Genomic DNA, 20,794 nt, shown 5'->3' with positions numbered 1-20,794 from the left:
AACAAATCACAAACATGATATGAAAGCAATCTCAATTGGCAAAATGGTGAAAAAGGTCCTAATTCAAAAAGTCAAAGTTTGGTCAAACTTTGAATTTAAATGAAAAAGGTCCAAAAATGCCATTTTGATTGGCAAGGTTTTGATGAATGAAATTTATATTTTTGGAAAGAGGATGAAAAATGTGGTTTGTAGGAAAAAACCCCACCAAATTTGGCCTTATGGTTTGAGAGATATGCCCCTTTGAAGTTCAAGATTTTGTGAAAATGATTTGATCATATCTTGCAAACCATACATGGGATTTGAGAGTTCTTGGACTTTTTGAAAATGGGAGAACAAGATCTTCAACTTTCATGTTGGGCAAAAATCCATTTGGAGCTTGTATCATGATGCAAGTTGAGGATCAAGAAGTTTCTATTTTTGGCAGTTGAAATTACAGGTCCACTTTCTATTTCTGGAAATTTTCTGATTGGCTTCAAATTCTTCCATGATGTTGATTGCCATAACATATGAGGCCTATTAGGACATGAATAAGCTCTCTCAAACCATTTCCCTCCATCAAAACCATAAAATCAAACACAGTTGACCAACTTTGACTTTCTAGGGTTTCTGACTGTCTATGCACTGACTGATGAACTCTGAGCCTTCAACCCTTGACTTGAACACTTCAAATGGAGCTCCAAGACATGTGAACTTGTTGGACAAACCCTAGGGCCTTGATTCCTTGAGAAACACCCTTGCTTGATTGGTTGACTGATCTCCTGATCAGTTTGACCTAATTTCTGCTTGCTTGCTTTTGAGGCAACTAAAGACTATGCAAATGCTATGCAATAGACTATGATATGCTATGACCTAATATGAGATGGTATGTACAATGATAGGTGCAAATTTGAGGTGCTACACTACCCCATATGAACTTTGGTATAAGAAACGACCCAACCTGACATTTCTACGTGTTTGGGGTTGTAGGGCCGTGGTTAGACTCCCGGACCCAAAAAGGAAAACTTTGGGTGAAAAGGGTGTAGCTTGCATCTTTGTTGGATATGCCGAGCACTCCAAGGCCTATAGGTTCTATGTTATAGAGCCTAATGACTCGATCTCTATTAACACAATTATAGAATCGAGAGATGCCATATTTGATGAGAACTGTTTCTCCTCTGTACCTAGACCAAAGGACTCTATACCTATTTCAGATGAATCTCTAAGAGATGATCATTCAAATGATGTGCCAAGTCAAGCACTTGAACCCCGTAGGAGCAAAAGAGCTAGAAAAACTAAATCTTATGGATCTGATTTCCAACTATATTTAGTTGAAGGATCAAAGGATCAGATTGACACTCAATATTATTATTGCTATAGTATTGAAGAGGATCCAAGAACGTATGATGAAGCTATCAAGTCTCGAGATTCTGCTTTTTGGAAAGAAGCAATTGATGAAGAGATTGGCTCTATCATGGAAAATAATACTTGGATACTATCTGATTTACCACCAGGTTGCAAACCATTGGGTTGCAAATGGATCTTCAAAAAGAAGATGAAAGTCGATGGTACAATTGACAAGTTTAAAGCTAGACTAGTTATCCAAGGCTTCAGACAAAAGGAAGGGATTGATTATTTCGATACCTATGCTCCTGTTGCCCGTATCACTACTATTAGATTGTTGATTGCCTTGGCGGCTATTCATAATCTAGTGATTCACCAAATGGATGTCAAAACAGCATTTCTGAATGGTCATTTGGAAGAAGAAGTGTATATGAAGCAACCTGAAGGTTTTGTAATGCCTGGTAATGAACATAAAGTGTGTAAACTAATTAAGTCATTATATGGGCTAAAACAAGCTCCGAAGCAGTGGCATCAAAAGTTTGATGAGGTTGTTTTGTCCAATGGTTTCATTCTAAACCAAGCTGACAAATGTGTATATAGCAAATTTGATACATCCGGTAAAGGAGTTTTCATTTGCTTATATGTTGATGACATGTTGATCTTTGGCACCGACCAAAATCAAATTGATATAACAAAGAATTTCTTGTCATCAAAGTTCTCCATGAAGGATATGGGAGAAGCGGACGTTATTCTAGGAATTAAGATTAAACGGGAAAATAAAGGGATTGTAATTACGCAATCTCATTACATTGAGAAAATGCTCAAGAAGTTCAATTGTGAAAGTTGTTCTCCAGTAAGTACTCCAATGGATCCGGGAGAAAAACTTATGCCAAATACAGGTAAACCTGTAGATCAACTCGAATATTCAAGAGCTATAGGCTCTTTGATGTATGCTATGATTAGCACTCGACCGGATATTGCTTATGCGGTTGGAAAGTTGAGCAGATTTACGAGTAATCCTAGCCGGCATCATTGGCATGCGATAACTAGGGTATTCAAGTACTTGAAGGGTACAATGAATTATGGATTGTCATATATGGGATTTCCTTCGGTGTTAGAGGGTTATTCGGATGCTAGTTGGATAAATAATGCTGAAGATTCATCCTCTACAAGTGGATGGGTGTTCTTGCTTGGGGGAGGTGCTATCTCATGGGCTTCCAAGAAGCAAACATGTATAACTAGTTCCACAATGGAATCTGAGTTTGTAGCATTAGCTGCTGCTGGTAAAGAAGCAGAATGGCTAAGGAACTTGGTATACGAGATTCCGATATGGCCTAAACCGATATCACCAATTTCTATCCGTTGTGATAGTACTGCCACATTGGCTAAAGCTTATAGTCAAATATACAATGGAAAGTCTAGACATTTGGGTGTCAGACATAGTATGATTAGAGAATTAATCATGAATGGGGTGATATCTATAGAGTTTGTTCGGTCGCAACAAAACTTAGCTGACCACTTGACGAAGGGGTTAGCTAGAGACTTAGTAAAGAAGTCGGTAATTGGGATGGGATTAAAGTCCATTTAAATCTATTAGCTTTGATATACCCAATTCCCTTCTAATATGACGTTAGAAGCAGAATTCAATGTGGAAAGATCATAGTTAAAGATTGGAGCAATTATATTTATCTTCCCAGGGTATGTGCTCAGACCTGCAAGTGATGGTTAGGTTGAAGTATATCTTCTTAATGGTTCTTTTGAAAAATTGTAAATGCAGGTACAAGATTAAAAGAATCACCTATGTAAGCATGAAGTTTTGCCGCTTCAAGAAGTTTGGACTTGGCTTCCTATATGCTTATTAATGGATAAGGACACATGGCTTGTAAAGTGTCAAGTATGAATAGTAGAGTATTGTAAGAAACATATGTGTACTATATCTTCTGACATTCAAATGGATTGACGGGTTCAATCGCTATGACACCCAGATTTTCGAGTGTTTGAAATGTGTATTTGTACTAAAATGAAAATTCAATCGCAAGACATTTTCGTTTATGCATCTGTTTGATTGTAATATACCCTTATATATTTTATTGTATATATTAAGTAAATCAAGGATTACACTAAAATGGGGGGGATTTGTTGGTGATTTTAGTATCACCCATGATTTTAGTAGTAATGAGATTTACTCTAGGCCGATGCAATTATGCGTTAAAGCTTGGAAACGAGTTAGGAGTAGTGCGGAGTGCACGCTCGTAGAGCCAACGTGTAATTGACTGCAAGTAATTGAAAACTGGGTTCCAAGGGGCGAAGCCGTTATTACCGTTTTTCTTGAAAAGGTATGACTTTTGAACGTTTGAACCTTCCCAACCGTTATTACCGTTTTTCTTGAAAAGGTATGACTTTTGAACGTTTGAACCTTCCCAACCGTTATTACCGTTTTTCTTGAAAAGGTATGACTTTTCGTTTTCAGTTTTCGTTCTCCTATAAAAGGGGGAAATTTGGCCTCGGTTTAGGGTTACACACAAAAACCATTCTACGTTCCAGAATCTTTCTTTTGCCAGAAACATTCTTTCTTCAAGAATTATCCCCACAAAGATTTCGTGAACCCAGGCATAAATAGGGTCGAAATACTTTGTTCGGAAAGTGAACGAACACGATTCTTCGAAGATTATCCAGGATTATCAATTAAATATCTAACATAGTTTGGAAGATATAATTTAAGCATGCAAAATACAAAGATGTTTCTAGAGGCCAATAATTCAATATTTCAAACGAGTAGTATTCTAGGATCATAATATCTTCCATGATATTGATTAATGTAGTTGGATTGCTATTTTCGTTAATTTTCTAGACTAAAAATGATCTTCAATTATCTCTAAACTTTGTTTAAAAATAATAAATGATGTTTCTAGGTTTCTATTTCAAACTTTGGGTTTCATCAAGGTAATACAATGAATTTCTAGTAAAAAGAGAAAGAGTTACAAACATTAATACTAATGAGTTTCATTCTTTTTTTTCTTTTTTTTTAACCACTAGTACTACATTGAAGTTTAATTGTGAACTGATAGTAGGATTGTTGAGAAAACCTTTTAATCTATATTTTTTTCAAAATAATGTACTATATTAATACTATTAAATTCAAATTTACACTTACATAAATGAGAATAAAATAACCGGGTGTGCCTCCATACATATAAATTGATATTTTTTTTTTGTATAAAGTCGTAAGCCATCTGTTGAATAAACTTTAAATGTTATAGTTAATGGATTTTTAATAATAAGTTATTGGAGAGATTTGGAAGGTCAATAGACAGTGGCCAAATTAATAGCATTTACTAATTATGATAACTCCTAGAATAGCTAAAGTCTCTTTGTATCTATAAAGACCAAAATTGTACTCTTTTAAAATACAGAAGTTTATAAAGAATCGTTTCTTCTGTCAAATTGGTATCAGAGCTAATGGCAAATATGATGAATCAAATACCGTTGCCACGGCTAACGAAGTTAAATTACGAAAACTGGAGTATCCAAATGAAAGCTCTTCTCGGATCTCTAGACGCGTAGGAGGTGACCAAAGATGGGTTTGAAGAACCAACAGAAATTGAGGGATATACGGCAGCTCAAAACAAGGCGTAGAAAGAGACGCGATAGAAGGATAAAACGGCACTTTACATGCTGTTTAGGGTTGTTGATGAATCAGGCTTCGAAAAGATTGTCGGTTCGACTACGTCGAAAGAAGCGTGGGACACGCTAGAGAAAGTGTTCAAAGGAGCAGATCGAGTAAAGCAAGTTCGACTCCAAACACTTTGTGGCGAATTGGAGAGGATGCAGATGAAGGAGTCAGAAAATGTATCTGACTACATCACGCGTGTACAAAAGGTGGTGAACCAACTCACCAGAAATGGAGAAACAGTAACTGATGCACGAGTTGTCGAAAAGATTTTGAGATCTTTAACAGATAAGTTTGAGAATATTATGTGTGCAATAGAAGAGTCGAAGGACCTTTCGACGCTCGCAGTCGAAGAGCTCGCTGGTTCCCTCGAAGCACACGAACAACGTAAGATGAAAAAGAAGGAAGAAGGAGTAGAGGACGCAAATCAAACCAAGGAGAAAATCAAAGACGAAAAGGTACTTTTTTCTCAAAATTTTTGAGGAAGAGGACGTGGTCATGGAGGACGTGACAATGGTCGAAGTGGTAGTGGCAGCAACTTCGAGAGAGGACAGTCGATCCAGCAAAATTGGCGTGGCAGAGGACGTGGTCAAAGGGGTGGTAGGTCGAACCATTCCAACTTTGAATGCTACAAGTGTGGGAAGTATGGTCATTATGCGAAGGATTGCAACTCATTCAAATGCTATAATTGTGATAAAGTGGGACATCTTGCAAAAGATTGTCGAATCGAAAAGAAGGTAGAAGAAACAACCAATCTAACTTTGGAAGCTGAAGCAAATTAAGGTTTTCTATTGATGGCTCAAAATGAGATCAACACAAATGACAATGTTTGGTATCTTGACTCAGGAGCAAGTAACCATATGTGTGGTCACAAACACTTGTTTAAAGAAATGAGAAAGATTGAAGATGGAAATGTGTCTTTCGGAGATGCATCGAAAGTGAAGGTCGAAGGCAAAGGAACAATCCGTTACCTGCAGAAGGATGGGTTGATTGGATCAATTCAAGATGTTTATTATGTACCAAATCTTAAGACCAACATCTTGAGTTTGGGACAACTTACAGAAAAAGGTTATTCGATACTTATGAAAGAACGGATACAGTATTTGAAGGACAAGCTGGGACATTTGATTGCTCATGTCGAAATGGAGAGAAATCGAATGTATAAACTGAATCTGATAAACGTTCGAGAAAAATGTTTACAAGTAAGTGTCGAAGACAAAGCGTTACTATGGCATCTACGCTTTGGTCATCTACATCATGCTGGTTTAAGAAGGTTGGCGAAAAAGAACATGGTGCATGGACTACCAGATATGGATTATGAAGGAAAGTTTTGTGAAGAATGTGTGCTTAGCAAACAAACAAGAACTTCATTTCAAAAGAAGGCAGAATATCAAGCTAAGCATATCCCTGATTTAATTCACACCGACATATGTGGACCAATCACGCCAGAATCTTTCAGTAGCAAAAGATACTTTATTTCCTTCATCGACGATTACTCACGAAAGACATGGGTTTATTTCTTGAAAGAAAAGTCTAAAGCATTCGAGGTGTTCAAAAGGTTCAAGGTAATGGTGGAGAAGGAAACCGACAGACACATTAAAGCAGTTCGATCTGATAGAGGTGGTGAGTATACTTTGACAGCTTTTATGAAGTATTGTGAAGAGCAGGGTATAAGGAGATTTCTAACTGCAGCATACTCACCTCAACAAAATGGGGTGGCTGAAAGGAAGAATCGAACAGTCCTTGACATGGTTCGTTCAATGCTTAAAAGCAAGAACATGCCAAAGGAATTTTGGGCAGAAGCTGTAAAATGTGCCATTTATGTTCAGAATCGATGTCCACATTCGAAGTTAGAAGATAAAACACCACAAGAAGCGTGGAGCGGACAAAAGCCAACAGTTTCTCATCTCAAAGTATTTGGAAGTGTGGCTTATGCACACGTACCAGATCAACGAAGAACGAAACTTGAAGACAAAAGTCAGAAATACATACTCATTGGGTATGATGAGAAAACAAAAGGGTACAAGCTATTTGATCCCATAAGAAAGAAGGTGATAGTGAGTAGAGACGTTCGAATAAACGAAGCAAGTAAGTGGGACTGGAACAGTTCGACAGAAGCTATCGTCGAAGTTGAAGAATCATTTGTCGCTGTACCATCAAACATTTCGACAACACTTGAAGATTCTGACAATGAAGATGAACCTACACAACCCAGAATGCGAAGTTTGCAAGATCTGTATGATTCGACAAGTGAAGTGCACCTTGTATGTCTCTTGGCAGACGCTGAAAACATCAGTTTTGAAGAAGCAATACGAGACAAGAAATGGAAAAGTGCCATGGACGAAGAGATGAGGGAGATTATCCACAACAACACTTGGGAGCTAGTTGAATTGCCAAAAGGTAGTCAACCCATTGGTGTAAAGTGGGTATTCAAGAAAAAGATGAACGCTCAAGGAGAAATAGAAACGATACAAAGCGAGACTTGTTGCGAAGGGATACAAACAGAAAACAGGAGTTGATTATGACGAAGTATTTGCACCTGTTGCAAGAATGGAGACAATTCGATTACTCATATCTCAAGCTGCTCAATTCAAATGGCCAATATTTCAAATGGATGTCAAAACAGCTTTTCTGAATGGTGTATTAGAAGAAGAAGTCTATGTCGAACAACCACTCGGGTACATGAAAGCTGGAGAAGAGAAGAAGGTACTGAAATTGAAGAAAGCGCTATATGGGCTGAAGCAAGCACCGTGGGCATGGAACACGCGTATCGACACATACTTCAAGGAGAACGGGTTCGAGCAATGTCTGTACGAACATGCCCTCTATGTGATGAAAATGGAAGGGATGTATTACTTGTTGCTCTCTATGTCGATGATCTTATTTTTCTGGGCAGTAATGATCAGATGATAGAAGAATTCAAAAGCACAATGACATGTGAATTCGAGATGACAGACTTAGGCCTGATGAGATTCTTTCTTGGTCTGGAGGTTCGACAAGAAGAAACAGGAATCTTCATCTCACAAGAAAAATATGCAAAAGAAATCTTGAAAAGATATAAGATGGAAAGTTGTAATCCGGCTTCGAAGCCAATGGAACCAGGAACAAAGTTGTCGAAATTTGATGGAGGAGAACGTGTCGAAGCAGGAAAATATCGAAGTTTGGTAGGAAGTCTTCGCTACCTCACATGTACAAGACCAGATATCTCGTTAAGTGTAGGCATTGTAAGTCGATTCATGGAGGAGCCAGTTTACACACATTGGAAAGCATTGAAGTGAATTCTGAGGTACATCCAAGGAACAGTGTCACTTGGGATGTTCTACTCGAATTCATACAAATACAAGTTGGTTGGTTACTCTGACAGTGATTGGTGCGGAGACATAGACGATCGAAAAAGCACTTCTGGATATGTGTTTTTCATGGGAAATACTGCATTCACTTGGCTTTCTAAAAAGCAGCCAATAGTAACACTTTCGACATGTGAAGCAGAATATGTAGCAGCATCCTGGTGCGTTTGTCATGCAATATGGCTTAGAAGATTGATGAGTAAAATGGAGCTAGAACAGAAAGGTGCAACAATAATACAAGTTGACAACAGGTCAGCAATTGAGTTAGCAAAGAATCCAGTAAACCATGAAAGGAGCAAACACATTGACGTTCGCTTCCACTTCATTCGAGAACACGTGAAGGAAGGAGATGTCGAATTGAAGCATGTAGCAAGTAAGGACCAAGCAGCTGACATTTTCACAAAACCACTATCAAAAGAAATCTTCGACAGAGGCAAGAAGTTGATGGGCATGATGAATAGAAGAAACATTTAAGTTTACAGAGGAGTTTTGTTGAATAAACTTTGAATGTTATAGTTAATGGGTTTTTAATAATAAGTTATTGGAGAGATTTGGAAAGTCAATAGACAGTGGCTAAATTAATAGCATTTACTAATTATGATAACTCCTAGAATAGCTAAAGTCTCTTTGTATCTATAAAGACTAAAATTGTACTCTTTTAAAATACAGAAGTTTATAAAGAATCGTTTCTTCTGTTACCATCTAATTGTTGTTTTGATAGTTTCGCTATAAGGCTTTAGACTTCATCGGTTCATTTTTTCTATGGTTTGATCTCATATTTACACCAAGATAAAGTCTTTATGTGTTTCAAACACTTATGAGTTATAATTTTTATGATTCACATTTTCTTGATTGTGCCTTTTGAATCTTAGCTTGCACAATATGTGCATATCACACTAACTAAAGTAATGGTTTTGCTGATATTTAAAAATTCGATCATTCATTGCTTCCTTTACTTTATTTATTCCATTTTCCAAATGAACTCTATTCTAAAGAAGTTTATTTTTCTATGAGAAGTACTTTCCTCATGTGATAAGAGGAAATCGACATATTTTTATTTCTTTCAGATTACACAAGACTTCTATATATTAGACAAGGTTTTTTTTATTTGAGAAGTACTTTCCTCATTTGATAAGAGGAATGTTTATCTAGGATCGTTTCTCTGTTATATTCTAGATCATGAACTTGTGAACTTATGCACACACTCTCATGGCCAATTTTTAAATATTTCAAATGAGTAGTAATCTAAGATCGACAAGCAAATCAACATAATATCTTCCATGACCTTGAATAATGTAGTAATTTGTTTGATATTCATTTAAATTTTCAGGAAAAAAAATGATTTTAACTATCTCTAAATTTTGTTTTGTAATAGTAAATGATGTGCCTGTGGTTCTATTTCAAACTCTGAGTTTGATAAAGGCAAAATAATAGATTTCTTGTAACAAAAGATAGAGACACAAAATTAACACATATCATATACTATTACTAAACTCATCTCAACTCAACTCAAACCATATATACATACAAATTCACATCACATATTATAGCTAACTTCAATTCAACGCATCAACATAATCATGGATTGAGTGTTATGAGTGTTACTACTATGTTTAATTTCACAATCATATAGATTATATGGTTTAAGTTAATTCGATTTTGAATTTCATCGGTCAAGATTATTTTCAGTATTGACCAAGGAACTCGTGAATATTATGATGATATGGCTCACAGAGGCTGCGTGTTTCAAACTCGCCGCCTCACAGACGGAGGTGCTATACGTTTTCTCCTGATAATACTCCACATATCAGATTCCCTTGTTTATTTTTATTTTATTTTTCTTGTTCAATATATTCATAACTGTTTATTTCTTATTATTTTGAATTCAATTTGCTACAACTAACTAACAGTGCATTGAAAATCACAGAAAGGGTGTTGTTCACTAACCACGTTGAGGAGATGATAGAACGAAGTATGTTACATTCAGCACCTGCTCTGCAATGGGATGTGAAAATGGTATGGTTGCTTCTTCTATAATAGCTTCCTCCCCGTGTTCAGTGCATGGTTCTTCGTATATAGCATCCTCGGCGTTATGTTGAGGTGAAGTAGAAGCTTATGAATCAGTGGGACGACTTTTAGACTGAGAAACTTGTGAATTAGAATGTTGATATTCATAACTTGTTTGCACATTGTTGATTATAAGAAGGTGAAATATGGTTCAGAAAGTTGAATGTGAGAAGATGAAGATATAATGTAGAAAGTTGTTTCTGTGAGAAGATGAAGATATAGTTTGGCTGATATAGTTTAAGCATCAAAATACAAATATGTTTCTAGAGGCCAATAAATCAATATTTCAAATGAGTAGTAATCTAGGATCATGATATCTTCCATGATATTGATTAATGTTGATTGATTGATATTGTTGTTAATTTTCTAGAATAAAAATGATCTTCAACTATCACTAAACTTTGTTTAAAAATAGTAAATAATGTTTCTAGGTTTCTCTTGGGCTACCTTACAATGAGACCCTTTATTTTCTTGTCGTTTACTTTGCATTCATGTTGCATAAGCCAAATTTCCCAATCAAATAAACAAACCTTTGATCCAACGTCAAGCGATTTTTTCTTAATCAAATTCAAAACACTTAATAACTACGATTAGTATTGTGCGCCATGAGCCTTAAGTGGTGGAGAATGAATGAGAATGGAGCATTCCTACTCTCACTCTAATTATTTTGGACACAAGACGCTTGGCTTATTGTCTAGAATAATCACCTCCGCCCCTAGACTTTAGTGCAATCTGATCACAAAAAAATTCACAAACCCTTATTCAAGGTAAAATCAACACAACTCGTAAATTTTGTGCCTTAAGGCACCACTCCGAAAACCCTTTTATCAAAGGTAAAATCAATCAAACACAAAAACATTTTCTACTCCGAACTACGGAGCTATGATTCCTCATCCCTGATGAGTGATACGTAGGCACAAGGGTCACAATCCTTGGCGAGCACCATAATAATAAAAACCAAAACCTCTTCTTTCACACACATTCTTTTGAAAATTAAAAAATAACGAGATAAATCCACACATATATAAAACAACTCAAACGGTTCCTGTAAGACCCCAACTTTGACCCTAAGATCCCTCATGCCATCTAATTAACATGGCATTTGCATCGGGATCACACCTTGGTATCCTCCTCTCCTATCATTCATTGGGTTTTCATTTGGAGAGATCACCAAGCATTTGGTTGTATCATACTTTATTTTCCTTTGTTTACTATCTAAAATATCAAAAGTATATCTAGTGTAGCTTTGCTTCATTTGTAGGTAGTGAGTGTGTCCACTTGTGCCTCATCAAGCTCACAACTAAGGTTTGAGATCCTCAGTGCAAAGAATCAAGAAAAAAAAGGTCCAATTTGGTTCTAAGCATCATATATGTATCCCCATGTTCTTCATTTGTTATTTTGACCAAGAATTCACCAAGAGTTTGAAGCTTGTTTGTCAAGGAAACCCTAATTCATCTGGGTATCTTGTGTGCCTTCTCAGCAAATTTCTTCAACATTTGGTCAAGGATATTATGGTGTACTCCATTTTACATCATATTAAGCATATATGATCCTCCATGATCCCCGAATATCAAAATAACTTCAAGTTTGCAAGTTGGTTCAAGGTGGTTGACCAGAGAAGTCAACTAGTCAAATCTAGGGTTCCCTAGACCCTATCTTCTACAATTTTTATCATATGAAAATTATTCCAAGAGAAAAGTTACTCTTTATCACATTCCAAACAACTTTCATGTTGGCATCAAGAGCTAATTTTTCTTGGAAAGTCATTTTTTATGGTGAAAGATTATAGGTCATTTTGTTTGTGCCCTAGATATAAGGTCAACTTCCAAGAACCACAACTTGCTCAATTTTTATGATATGAAGATAATACAAGTTTCATGATCAATTTAAAGATGTATTCTTAAATTTTTCTTCTTTGACAAAGGTCAAATTCCACTTACGAGGGCATGTACCAAGAGGAAACATTATAGATCCATTTGGGTCCTTACCATTCAACAAGCAATTTTCCTCAACTTCTAAAATCCATAACTCGATCATGAAAGATCCAAATGGTGTCAAATTTGTGACCAAATTTAATATGATTGAAAGCTATACAACTTTGAAGAAGGAACCAAAGTCATTTGAAGCTCATATCAAAAGTTATTCAAGGTGGAAAAAGGGGTCATTTGACTTTTAACTTAGAAATTTTTCAAGTATGTTTGATTCCTCTAACTTCAACACCAAAATTCATCATGATCCAAACTTCAAATGGAAAACGTTCCAACAGCAAAGTTGTTTCTCTTGATGATATCTTTCCAAAGAGTCCAAGATCATTACATTTGGATCAAAATTGAGGGACTTGTGCATGGTTACTTTGCATGGCCCTGTTTGGAAACATTTGAACTCGTTTGCTACACGCCTTTGCATGCTTCCATGTAATGACTTCAGCAACATTTGTACACGAATTGGAAGTGGATTGCATCATTGTTTGGGCCTAATTACATGCTCATACACCCATGCACAACATTGCTATTTTTGGCCAAATTTTGAATTGGTGTGGAAATGAATTCAAAAGCCTATATATACATCTCCATTGCCTCAGCATTGCAGGATCCTGGCCCAAGCTCTTTCCTGTCATTCCCCTAACCTCCATTGAAAGAACAACCTTGAAGATTTCATTGAAATTGAGTTTTAGTTCACTTTTGTTTTTGAGATAGAACTCCAAGGGTTCACATCTATTTTTGTTCTAATCATCTCCTGCAAGCAAGAGGAAGCAAAGCCAAGAAGAATTGCATCGAGATCAAGCCAAATCACTACAACCCGAAGGTGATTTTTCCAGATTTTCAAGTCTTTGACTCTCTCTCATTTCTCCATAATTTTGCTTGATTTGTGGTTGGCTGAAGTCCTACCAATGTAGGCAACAAGATTGAGTTTATTTGAGGTTGAATCGAAGCAACTCAGTTATGGAGCCTCATTTTTCAATTCCACATATCTTTCTATATAGTGAGAATTGGAGAAAATGGAGGTCAAATTCTAAATCCTGGCATTTTTTCTTCAAAATAGTGTATAGTTCTTTCATTTTTATGAACATTTTGGTTGGACCAGTCTGGTGAAGGTGATCGGAGAAGACGATCGGAGCTAGAGCTCCGGTTTTGCGTTGGCCTTGTCCAAGTTGTTTGATCCCATGGCCACATTATAATCCCATCCATTGATCTTGCATACCATGTGTACACACGCGTTGACCTTGGAACACCATGGACATGATGCGCGTGGCTATCAAATCTGCCATCTTAATTAATTAGGGAGATCTGACGGCCCTTGTTTTTTGGATTTAATTAATTTTCTGTTTTAATTTTTAAAATACCATTTTCTTATTAAATTCATATTAATTTCAATTTTAATCCAAAAAATATGGGACTTTCACCAAAATTTCTTAAATAATTTCTTCTTCCACTTTATGAACTAAAATCATTTTTTGGATTGGATTTGATATTTTTTTGTGAATTTAATGACTTTTGACTTGTTTTTAATTGATTTTAAATACTTCTGACTTTTCAAAAATTCCAAAAAAAAATGTCTAAGGTCCTTTGACCTTGTTTGACCTATGATAAATCTCTTGGCCATTTATTTGGTGACTTGAAGGGATTTGAGGTTTTCCCCTTTTTAAATGTATTTCTATTCATTTTAAATTGATTTTAATTTGATTAATTGCTTTAAAATTAATATGAGATACTGGATTGACCTTGTGTTGTTTCATCTTCTCTTTGGCCTTGATCTTGATTGATTTTAGCTCCAATTTGATCAATACTATTGGATTTAGGGGGTTGATGAAGTGTAAACTTCATCCCTCAAGATGAATGGATAGTATTGATCAGATGAAGTTCCTCCCTTGATCAATTTGGGATTCTATTTCACTTCACTTTCTCATCTCCATCTCTCTTCTTCCTCATCCCCTCTATAGCCAATGATTTCTCAACAAATCAAATGCTAGTTGATTCATCAATGACCTTGTGTCAGATTAATCAACATGAGTCTGATTGAGATATGTCCCTCCCATTTTATTTTTGTGTGTAGGAGCTTGGTTTTTTGTACCATGTCTCTAGCATGCATTAACACAAATACTATTATTGTCCGGCCTCAGATAGTTGTGACTTCTAAATAAGTCCAATTATGATTGCTTAACATATAGCTAAATTTGTCCCAAAGGCATAGCATTTTCGTAATTGAGATTGTAAGTCTTTCATTCCTCATGGTACTGTGTGAAGATTTAACATTTTTCCATTTGTGAGAGCTAGTGGCATACTTGTTGATTTATCTAAGTTGGAGTCCTTCTCATGAATGATGTCTTGGTTCATATCTTCATGCTTGTTAGTGGATGGTTGAGTGTTCTCCAAAGAATGAGTTAAACAATTGTATTCTTCACTAATATTTCACTAACATCTCTTTATTATTGTTTTACTTTCAATGTCATTTACCTTTAATGCAATTTAAATTCCTGCACTTTATCATTCATTGCCATTTACATTCATGCAATTTATTTATGTTTCAGTCATTTTTATTTTGCTCACTTGAGCCATACTTTGTGCTTGTATTATTGTGTGTTTGTGATTTTGTTTTGCTTGTGGTCTTAGGACCTTAAAATACTTAATAAAAATAAAAACCCTAAAAAAATACATTGGTGGACTGTTGGACCTCTATCTGGGACTTGATCTGAACTTTTGGACTTAGAGTATGCAACATCCTTATGCTTTGAAGGAAATCTGTCCAATGTCATTATTTGAGACCTTTCGTGGTCAATGTCATTCATCTTATACAAGCCTTAAGAACTCCATTGGCTTATCTATTACTTTGTCTTTGTGCTTAATTTGTTATTTTGATCTTATTGCTTCTATCTGAAGATTGTCTCTGTAAATTTGCTATAAGTAATATTCATCTTATACATTTGAAGACATTCAAGACTCCTTGCTTTTGTAGTGCTTGCTTGGATGTTTGACTATCTTTATTTGATGTCATTTTGTCTCCTTATTAATTGCTTGGATGATTATGTTTGTTGCTTGCTTAAAAGTCCAGAGGAAATAGGTTTCTATCTGACACTCTTGTCTTATGGGTGCATCTCATTGGTTAGATATTTTCAACTCTAAACTTTTAAATCTTGTCTAGGATAGTCTCTTCATCTCCTCCCACTTCTTTAATTTCAAAATCTCTCCCTCATTTTCAAAAACTTTTTTGTTTGTATTTTTCAACTTAGACTTATTTAATGGGTAGAAACCTTGGCCTTATGCCATTGATTTTCAAAATATTTTCTTAAATCAAACTTGTAAATAAACTTAATCATATTGACTTTAATTTCAAAAGACATAAAATAACTAACAACCTCATCTAATCCTTTTGGCCACTTTGTGCATTTTCTTTTAAACTTTTCAAAAGAGAACATTTAGATTTGAGTTATCTTTGGTTCAGATATAATTCTCTCATTCCATGATATTTTGATTATAAGTCTTTCCATCTATTAGGGGTTAGTGACATACTTGTTGATTGAATCCAAGTTAGAGCCCTCCCTCTTAAATGTTGGAAAACCCTCATTATCGGTGGATGTTTGGTTGAGTATTCTCCCTTTGATAACAAAATATCTTTAAACTTTTGTTAAAACCAATCAACTCATCTTTGAAAATTTTACCACAAAATACGAGGTTTTGATCCATCATTTTATGTTGGTACGTAGGCATAAGACCAAAAGTCTTATCAAACACAAAAATATAATAATTGAATTCTTTTCTCATCCCCACATTCAATTTTCAACAAACATCTTTTCAACTAAAACACTTACACACAAATAATGACTCTCTAGGAGTACCTAAGACACTTTGGATGCTAATATATTCCCTTTGTGTAACCAACCCCCTTACCTGTAATCTCTGACATTTTATTAATTTTGATTTGAAAACTTCTTATCTCTAAATTTTGTTCATATTTTTTTCCTTTTCCTTTGAAAACAATAAAAACGTGATGACGACTCTGATTTTATTGACGATGAGTTAACCAATAATTCAATCTCGTTGCACCATGTTAAATCATTAAAGACCTTGGCCAACTTTCACCTCAAATATTAAAATGTCATTCTTTATGGATACTTTTGAGAAATAGACTACACAATTTTTCTACTTCAATTGGTCATATAAAATAATTAAGATATATCCCAATGCAAACTTTACAATTTACAAGTCTTGAAATTAGACTATTGTAAATTTATATATATTCAAGACTAACGGGAGTATATGAAAAGTTTGAGCATTGTAATTTCCTTCAAGTGGTTGCACCTACGTGCACTTATCATGTGTCAAATGCCATTGTATCATTAAAAACGTATGAAAATATCATATAAAGCCAAACACATGCAAGAAATAAGTATGTTCATTTATCCAAATTGTAATATCAATTGGATTTATATCAAACAAATAACAGTCATTACATGAAGAGGTATTACAATTTTCAAAGCAACGTAGCTAAAAGCATTTTGAATAACAAGCATCAATGTCGATAAAAAACCATCAACACTCACTTTCTCAACAAAAGAGCATCTACAACAAAACAAAAAAAAACACAACTACAATGTGTTGATAGAAAAGATAATTTTCAAATATACTCTCAAGTTAGGATTGGGAATCAACTTTCTAACCACGCCAGATGTTCCCAAAAATTTGTTCTTATTGCTGCTTTTGCTCGTAACTGTCTTCAAACCCTGAGTTCTTCAATGCTTTTAACTTTCTGTATCCTACATCACTTCCAAATATCCTAATACATAGCAAAGAAAGAAGTCATGTACCCTTGACAGTATAGAAAACTAGTTAAGCCATTCTTACAAATGGAGTAAATAGTCAATTTAGTTCCTAAATGTGCGAGGCGGTGTCTCTAGTCGCGGAGTGTATTGAAATTACAAAAACATTCCTAAGTGTGTTTTCTGTAAGCAACTTCATGGACTAGACTAACCAACATAAGAGAAATTCGACAATCAAACTAACTATCTAACAGAAGACATATTTGAAGACCAAACTCACTAAGGAAAGACACATTTGAGGATGCTTTGTAGTTTTCATACATTCGAGAACTATAGTGACTGAGTTTGATACATTCAGAGACTAAAATGACTGTTAACTCTAAATAATAATACTACTAAATTTATCTTTAAAGGATAATATGTTTGATACTAACCGGTCCATGTAAGTGAAAGTTGATGAATAGTTTCCGGACTTGGTGTACAATAAACGGTGATGATAATCGTGAAAATCAGCTCTGAAAAGTATGGATATAAAGTTTAACATCAAGAACTACAACAAAAGAATGAACCCACAAGCCGATATTAAGTGAAGGTAGAGGAACTTCACACTCACCCCCCATATAATGGAATGAAGTTTGAGAGACTCCACGGAAAATGGTAACCGCAATGTGCCTCAACCGTCTCTAGGACTCTCAGAACCATCCATAACCACAAAGTAATCAAGTGAGGTCCAGTGATGGCAGGACCAACAATGGTTGCAAACCCAAGGAAAAGTATTTCAGCCGGATGAGCATATTCCGAAGTAAGTCCAAATGGTGTCGCATACCTTCACAATACAGCAAAACCCTTTAGTAGTTCATAGATGATCAATATAACAAGCCAAAATTGCAGAGCACTCGTAACACTCACTCATGATGTACACTGTGGACATGTTTGTATAACCATTTTGTGTGCAATATCCTGTGTCCCCAGTAGAATATGAAGTCCTCCAAAATGAAGTAAAATATTATTTGAGTTAGAATTATGTTCCTGCAAAACCAAATTTCATCTTGTTAAGTAATCTTCACAGAAACACATTCCAAATATAAAAAGGAAAAGCACCTAACAAGGGATTCAAAAGAAGATGAAAGTACCATGAAGGTAGGGGAAGACTACTCCGCATGCCCATGTATTTGAAGACGGGATACGAAAAAATCATAACAGGTAGATTGACACCAAAATGATATATCAACAAGCGAACAATACATTTATCCTGAGCTGCAGGGGTATTATTTTTCGCCTACATGAAAGGAAGCATTAGTAATACCAGAAAATTTACATATAGATCACAAGAGGATTGCTAATAATAGCCTTACAGTGGAATAACAGAGTTTTGATTGCATGCCAAGACCGGAAAAAAAAACTTTTCCTTTCTCTTTGGAAGAGGACAACCATGTATTTACAAGTGAAAGTGGAAAACAAATGCAACTTTATGCTGGTATTGGGGGAATTCAGTTAATAAGTTAATCAAATATGGCATGCACAAGCCTCAGTAAGAAGGAAAAAAATTGAACACCGACAATAAGTTATTCAAGTTAAATCGAGGTGAGGATCAGGTGCAACTACAGTATTGCAGCCACTTCATGTGCTGTGTGATCTGCAAACTAAAATGTCTGCTACCTACATTTGGAGAGAAATATTGTGTTGTAGGCCACCTAAAAGGTTGAGAATCAACACCAAAAGCCATTTTTAGAACATCCATCTATCATCACCTATGTTATTTAATGCATACAAATAAGAAAGATGTAATTGACAAGGGAAATCTCAAGGAACTTTCACTTGAAATAGATAGCATTGTCCTTAGCACCATGGAAAGCAGGGTAAAGTGAATAACTGAAATGATTTACAATAAATTTGCTATGGAATATGCATATTATGTCAAAGAGAACACTGTTGGAATGGTTTAGTTATGAATGATGTACTTCACAATACATAACAAGAGATAAAATTCATATCAAGGAGAAACCAAAAGGAGAAAAATCTACAAAATAAAGATAAACAACATATTTCATCAACCGTATACCTGAATCTTGTACTTGCTCAACCAACCTGCTCTCTCGATCCATACAAAAGGAAGTCCAGATAAGAAGAAAACACTTTCATGCAGAAAGAAACTTCCCAAACATGCCAATTGAAAGTCGCTGAAATTGGTGATCAAGTACTGCAGCACCAATAAATAAACAAATAAAAGAATTAGAGAGAATTCCATTTCTCAAAAAAGTTAAAATGAAGAAACAAATATCAATCCAGTTTTTGCAAAACTAGCACAAGTATTAAGCATGCAATCTACCGTATGTTAAGGCAATTAACTACACAAAACTAACAAGAATCTGAAAACAAAAATCACAACGAAGCAAATGAAATCATGTCCACAAACATGATAAATGAAATCACTGAAGACACTTGTTGTTGACAAATATATCAATAATTGTTATAACCTATTTGCATCAGAGTTTCAACTTTCAACTATCAACATCCAATATTCACAATTTCAATAATAAATTGGTCAGGCAACAAAAAAAAAAGTGAAAAGGAGAAATCCCAAGATTCGATTTTAAAAATTATCATCATCACTAACAGTTATCTAAAAATCCAACTTCCAAATAATGCAAGAACCCAACATTTCACAGAGCAACATCAAAACACTCATAACAAAGACAATGCATAGTTCCAATCACCAAATCCTAATTCCAATAACAAACCTCTCATCAAGATTATAATAACAATAATCGCTGAAATCTAACAAAAAAAACCAGTAAACCCTAAAATCCAAAACATATAAACGAAAACACGGAGTTGGAAAAAAGATAATAAATTTGTGAAGAAAAAAAACGCAAAATAAAAAAGTTAGTGATTGTAAAAAAAGGTGAAAGAAATGGAAGGAGGAGAGAGAGAGAACCTGCCAACAAGATTCGAAAATGGAAGCCATGAGAGCGAGATTTGAGAACGTGTGAGTGAAAATGAATGAGTGAGAGAGTGATGAAGTGGGGGAGGGAGAACCAAAGGCGAAGCCAAAGCGGCAGGCAGCACCCTCCAATACCGAACAAAGCAAGACAGACTGTATTAATCTCTTAATCACACCACATGCTTATTTACTATTAGTGTTTATTCTTTTTTGGATTTTTACTTTTTTTTTTTAAACTTAAATAGAATATTTGTTTTAATCTTTGAAAAAATATTGAAAATTAATTTAGTCGTTCTTTGAAAAATGAAAGTAATTTTTAATTATTGAAGAAAATAAATCATCACAATCTAGACTAAAAGTTTGATCTTCATCATTATAGTCAACTAAAATTTACAAATTATAGAAAGAAATAAAAAAATAAAATAAGAAACTTGTAAATTAAGGTAACTTTATAAATAGATTAAAAGTTATCCTTAACCATAATTTTTTTAGCATAACAAAAGAAATTCTTTAAGTTTTCTTTTCTTTAACCTTCTTTCATCCATATTTTTTCTAGTGATGAAAAATCTATATTTTGCAAAGATGGAAAAATAAATAATTTATTAGACGTGCCGGTTTACTTATATCTATAAAATTAATTTGTTGATAAAAATTGTCTTTTTTTACAAATATATGTTTAGACAATTTGTTTG

At 34.9% G+C, this 20,794-nt stretch overlaps 2 protein-coding genes across 2 annotated transcripts; one reads left to right on the top strand and one right to left on the bottom strand.

Annotated features, from left to right (window-relative positions):
• The first annotated feature begins 7,794 nt into the window (after positions 1 to 7,794).
• LOC127123110 (uncharacterized mitochondrial protein AtMg00810-like) lies at positions 7,795 to 8,268 on the top strand. The gene has a single exon (XM_051053367.1). The coding sequence runs from the start codon at positions 7,795 to 7,797 to the stop codon at positions 8,266 to 8,268; it is 474 nt and encodes a 157-aa protein (XP_050909324.1).
• An 8,508-nt stretch (positions 8,269 to 16,776) lies between these two features.
• Positions 16,777 to 20,274, bottom strand: LOC127119377 (methylsterol monooxygenase 2-2). Its single transcript, XM_051049607.1, has 7 exons — positions 20,097 to 20,274; positions 19,221 to 19,358; positions 18,292 to 18,437; positions 18,068 to 18,187; positions 17,772 to 17,984; positions 17,593 to 17,673; positions 16,777 to 17,175 (listed from the first exon to the last, which is right to left on the bottom strand). The coding sequence occupies exons 1-7, from the start codon at positions 20,124 to 20,126 to the stop codon at positions 17,088 to 17,090; spliced, it is 816 nt and encodes a 271-aa protein (XP_050905564.1). The 5' UTR covers positions 20,127 to 20,274; the 3' UTR covers positions 16,777 to 17,087.
• Between the last annotated feature and the right edge of the window lie 520 nt (positions 20,275 to 20,794).

The sequence above is a fragment of the Lathyrus oleraceus genome, chromosome 2 (genome assembly GCF_024323335.1).
Source record: "Lathyrus oleraceus cultivar Zhongwan6 chromosome 2, CAAS_Psat_ZW6_1.0, whole genome shotgun sequence".
Lineage (NCBI taxonomy): Eukaryota > Viridiplantae > Streptophyta > Magnoliopsida > Fabales > Fabaceae > Lathyrus > Lathyrus oleraceus.
The sequence above is the reverse complement of the archived record's forward strand: the minus strand, read 5'-3'. Positions and strand labels throughout refer to the sequence as shown.